The sequence below is a fragment of the Entelurus aequoreus genome, linkage group LG12 (genome assembly GCF_033978785.1).
Source record: "Entelurus aequoreus isolate RoL-2023_Sb linkage group LG12, RoL_Eaeq_v1.1, whole genome shotgun sequence".
Taxonomy (NCBI): Eukaryota; Metazoa; Chordata; class Actinopteri; order Syngnathiformes; family Syngnathidae; genus Entelurus; species Entelurus aequoreus.
This window is the reverse complement of record NC_084742.1, coordinates 15,193,518-15,199,239: the sequence shown is the minus strand read 5'-3', so window position 1 is coordinate 15,199,239 and position 5,722 is coordinate 15,193,518. Positions and strand designations below refer to the sequence as shown.

Sequence of the window (5,722 nt, the reverse complement as noted above, 5' to 3'; positions counted from 1 at the left end):
GATGCAGAACACCGCACGGGCGTTATCAAAATTGCTGTTTTTTTCTTCTAGTCAAAGTTAAAAGTTAAAGTCCCAACGATTGTCACACACACACTAGGTGTGGTGAAATTTGTTCTCTGCATTTGACCCATCCCCATGTTCACCCCATGGTCGGTGAGGGGAGCAGTGAGCAGCAGCCTGCGCCATGCTCGGGAATCATTTGGTGATTTAACCCCCAATTCCAACCCTTGATGCTGAGTGCCAAGCAGGGAGGTAATGGCTCCCATTTTATTTTGTAATCTATGGTATGACTCGGCGACCTACCGATCTCAGGGCGGACACTTTAACCACAAAGCCACTGAGCTGGTTCTATATGGTTGGACGCCTTTTTGAGGACTTCAGGTATGGTGAAAAATTTTATATTTTGGGGGTCCCGAAAATGAAATTTCAAAATTGGCTCTCTAACGCCACCTTTAAAATAGCCCCTCTTACCAGTTTCACGTCTTGACACGAAAATCCCAAGAAACGTCGATCATGACGAGACACACATAAAAGTCTTAGGAACCTACACCTGAAAAGGAACAGAAAGTCAGCCATTTTGGGTTTTGTCTTCCATTTTACAGCGGAAAAAAGGGGGTCACGCTTTAACGAACTCCTGCTAGGGACTTCAGCCAAATGAGATGCTTTTAAACAGGGGTCTCCAACTCAATTTACCCGGGGGCTACTGGATGCAGAAACTGGGTGAGGCTGGGCCGCAAGAAAAGATTTCTTAAAAAAAATCTAACATGCACTTTTTAATGAATTCACCTTCTTTGAATGGCTTTCCCGCCCTAGCAACCATCTCACTCACCATGTAGCTAGCTTTGACTGCTGCATCGCTCTTTTCGCTTGCTTTCTTGAAGAAATCTTGTTGCCTCAGTAGACTGGTTTTAAAATGTGCAACCCGGTTCACTCTCTCATCTCCCTGGTATTTTGCATACTCCTCAGCATGTCTAGTTGTATAATGACATTTCAAATTGTATTGTGCACCGCAACTTTCTCTGTGCAAATAAGACACGTAAAGGGCATCTCTATCCTCCTTCAAAACCGCAATAAAAGTACACCTCAAGGTAACTTCAACCCTAAACTAACACCCTCCCCGGATTGTTTATAATTAAATGTAAATAATCAAATGTAGATACTTTTTCTAATGCTTTCTGATCTCTCTCTCTCTTTCTCTCTCTCTCTCTCTCTCTCTCTCTCTCTCTCTCTCTCTCTCTCTCTCTCTCATCTCTCTCTCTCTCTCTCTCTCTCTCTCTCTCTCTCTATGTCCACTATACTTGCTGTACATATCCTACCAAGTCAGACCTACACTGTTTCAATGTCCGTTTCTCTGTTCTCAATTGTTGATGACTGATAATAACAACCAAACCTAACCCCACCCCACCCCCCTCCATATCCCACACCCCGGATTGTAAATAATGTAAATGATTCAATTTGTATACCCTGATGATTATCTTGTGTGATGACTGTATTATGATGATAGTATATATCTGATAGTATATATCTGTATCATGAATCAATTTAAGTGGACCCCGACTTAAACAAGTCGAAAAACTTATTGGGGTGTTACCATTTAGTGGTCAATTGTACGGAATATGTACTTCACTGCAACCTACTAATAAAAGTCTCAATCAATCAATCAATCAATCAATCAATCGGGGTGCCCCTGTGCTCAACAAAGAAATATTGCATCTCCCACTTTTCCTGGAATTGTCTTTGTTCATCACTAACCTTTCTCTTCACTTCAGGCTTTGAAAAAGACATGTTTGGGGTTGTGGAATATATTTGTATTTAGCCGACGCACGCAGAATAATGTTATTTCCGCAAGGTGTGTCGTTCCGCTTTTCCTCCCTACAGCAACACGGCGGTCGGCGGAAAGTACCGGGAACGCGAGCGCAAAAAAGTGACGGCGTCATCCGGCGTCATATAAAAATATATGTAGTGTTCATCGTGTGAGGCAATGCAAATTAAACAATACAAAAACAACGGTTTGAATTGGTCCAGGTTATCAGGGACTTTATTACTGACGGACAGGTGTCGCGGTGATCGCGGTTGGGGGGTGGGGGGGTCGGAGTATCAGCGCTGGGGTCCAGTGCACCAGCCTTGTATTGTCGCTCGGCATTCTACGGCGGGGGTGCGTTTTCCGGCACAACACCGGACCGCTCGTCTCCCCGCCCGGACTGTTCCCGGAAGAGTTAGGGCTGCAAAGGATTCTGGGTATTTATTCTGTTGTGTTTATGTTGTGTTACGGTGCTGATGTTCTCCCGAAATGTGTTTGTCATTCTTGTTTGGTGTGGGTTCACAGTGTGGCGCATATTTGTAAGAGTGTTAAAGTTGGTTATATGAACACCCTCAGTCAGACCTGTATGACTGTTGCTCAAGTATGTCTTGCAATCACTTGTGTGTGCGTGCAGATGCCGCACACAACACGTGACTGGGCGGGCACGCTGTTAGTGTGGAGAAAAAGACTGCGTGATGTCAGGTGACGTTTAAGGCAGTGCCCTCAATAATGTTGAGAGCCACATACCACATCGTGATTGATAGATTCCTTCAGCTGAGCTCCTCACACAACGCTGTCAAGCGCCATTCATTTAAAACTCGCAGGCCGCACTAACATTAAACTTTCATATTAAGGTGGGGGCTGCCAAATAACGTCTCGCGGGCCGCAATTGGCCCGCGGGCCGTATGTTTGAGACCCCTGCTCTAGTGTTATGTACAGGGAGGGAGTAGACGGCACAGACACAAGGGGGCGTAGTTTAGAGATTTTATATATATATATATATATATATATATATATATATATATATATATATATATATATATATATATATATATATATATATATATATATATATATATATATATATCCACAACGGTGGAGAAACACATAGAGAGACTTGCATAGAGCTTTGTTAGTCGGCTTACTGTACGGGAACAGATGACTACGTTCTTACACGGGAGAGCTGGTTGTGCAGGTTTGTGAAGGCAGGCCTGATGATTGGCTTCAGGTGTGCTGATTGCCGGTGACTGATTGCAGCTGTGCACCGGCGCAGCTCCTGCAGGAGTGGCGCGTGCAGGTGCGCTCTCGGAGGTGCAATCAGCAGAGCGCACAGATGAGCGCGCATTGGAATGCGCCCGGGCCGTGACATCAAGTAAGGCAAAAATACAAAACAAACAGCGTGGTAGTCGGAGAAGGAACCGTGCTCAATGCTTTCTTAGCATAGCATGAACAAACAAAGAAGTTTGTGCCAGTTAGCTCCAAACTGTTCCCACAAAGTTGGGAGCATGGAATCGTCCAAAATGTTTTGGTATCCTGGAGCATTCAAAGTTCCTTTCACTGGAACTAAGGGGCCAAGTCCAACTCCTGAAAAACAACCACACACCATATTTCTCTGCTGACTCCTCTCTGTCACTTTACGTGGCCTACCACTTGGTGGTTGAGTTGCTGTTGTTCCCAAACTCTTCCATTTTCTTATAATAAAGTGGACTTTGGAATATTTAGGAGCGAGGAAAGTTCACGCCTGGATTTGTTGCACAGGTGGCATCCTATGACAGTTCCACGCTGGAAATCAATGAGAGCAGCCCATTCTTTCACAAATGTTTATAGAAACAGTCTCCATGTCTAAGTGCTGGATTTGATACACCTGTGGCTGGGCCAAGTGATTTATTTATTCATTTACATTTATTGATAAGGACACCTGATTCTGATCATTTGGATGGGTGGCCAAATACTTTTGGCAATATAGTGTAGACCAGTGGTTCTCAACCTTTTTTCAGTGATGTACCCCTTATGAAAATGTTTTTAATTCAAGTACACCCTAATCAGAGCAAAGCATTTTTGGTTGAAAAAAAGAAATAAAGAAGTAAAATACAGCACTATGTCATCAGTTTCTGATTTATTAAATTGTATAACAGTGCAAAATATTGCTCATTTGTAGTGGTCTTTCTTGAACTATTTGAAAAAAAGATATAACAATAACTAAAAACATGTTGAAAAATAAACAAGTGATTCAATTATAAATAAAGATTTCTACACATAGAAGTAATCATCAACTTAAAGTGCCCTCTTTGGGGATTGTAATAGAGATCCATCTGGATTCATGAACTTAATTCTAAACATTTCTTCACAAAAAAAGAAATCTTTAACGTCAATATTTATCTAAATCTAGCTGTCAACACTGAATATTGCATTGTTGATTTGTAATGAATGGAATAGCCTACTTGATTTGATGTTCAGTTTATGAACTACATTCATATTTTGTTGAAGTATTATTCAATAAATATATGTATAAAGGATTTTTGAATTGTTGCTATTTTCAGAATATTTAAAAAAAATCTCACGTACCCCTTGGCATACCTTCAAGTACCCCCAGGGGTACGCGTACCCCCATTTGAGAACCACTGGTGTAGACCACAAGGAAGTGTTTTCAATTTACAAAAAAATTATACGACTCCTTTAATGTGCCCTATAATCCGGTGCGCTTTATATATGAAAAAAAGATCTAAAATAGACCGTTCATCGGCAGTGCGCCTTATAATCCGGTGCGCCCTATGGTCCGGAAAATACGGTACTTATGTTTAACTTATGATTATTGTGCAATTGGACAGTATCAGGACATGTTGCTGTCAGATAGGAATTTGGAGGACAGAGAAGAGTAGTGGGGGTCTAATTTTACTCTCAAAAGACCTTATTGTTGTGACCAAACTGCTGCCAGTGCCAGTTTACTCCTTCATCTTTGTGTCTATAAAAAGGCACAAAGATGAGCTTTTGTTCATGCACGGCAGTGAGTGTTAATGTGTGGAATTTGTGCATAACGGGAAGCAGGAAATTAAGCCTTAGGGCAAGTCTGGTGCTTTTTGGACAGGGCACCTCTGTGTTCTCTGGAAAGCATCCAAGGGATCTCCCTGTGGTAAATCATACATTTGATGAGGAGAAGAGATGTTGAAAGTCTTTTATTTTCCAAGAAGAGAAGCTCAGGTTTAGCATGCGATCTAAAAATAAATATATTACTTAGCTGTCATGATAAGAAAAAAAAAGTTAGCATCTTTTGAAAAAATGGCAAACTTTTTGTTATACTACGTAGAAAAGAAAAGAAAAGCAAACTGCCAGGGCAGTGAATCCTGGGCCGGCTCATGGCATACACATTATGTGGTTGTTTAGGGGCACTGATTGCATCACCACAACTGGATTGTCAAGACTGTCTGAAAGTACATTTTTACCAAGGGGTCAGGTGTCAAAAGAGCCATTCCTCCCACCCTCTTTTCACTAAAAATTGGTTCAGAAACATCCAGTCACCAGTCAGGACACATTCACGGCCTCACCGACAAACGGTAATTGTACAACAGTGGTTCTGCGGCGCAGTTCGTACCTCACAGAACTTGTATTTTTGCCCATTGAAATGAATTAAAATCAATGTGCTTGGCCCCCACGGAACATCACACTTTTAACCCGTAACATGCATTTTAAAAAGAAAAACACCATTTTTGGATGAGAAATATGAAAAATAATACAATAGAAAATACTGCAAAATGACTACTATACGGTACCAGCTGCTTCTTAGTCAAACACACCATCAGCAGCTTCTCCATATTTTCATGGATAAATGTCTGAAGTTTGGATAATATTTTATTGTACTTGTCGTTATCGACTCATTCTGGTGCCGACTGGCAGTGTTATGCTCCAACTGCTTCGCCAATTAAC

The 5,722-nt window shown here is 41.7% G+C and overlaps 1 protein-coding gene across 1 annotated transcript in view; it reads left to right on the top strand.

The window, feature by feature from the left end:
* Window positions 1-352: 352 nt before the first annotated feature.
* The window catches only part of LOC133662626 (probable polypeptide N-acetylgalactosaminyltransferase 8), a 55,814-nt gene continuing 50,444 nt past the window's right edge, over window positions 353-5,722 (top strand). The window contains exons 1-2 of the mRNA XM_062066740.1: window positions 353-381; window positions 3,059-3,112. Of these exons, the coding sequence (XP_061922724.1) occupies window positions 353-381; window positions 3,059-3,112 (83 nt within the window). The remainder of the gene's footprint in view (window positions 382-3,058; window positions 3,113-5,722) is intronic.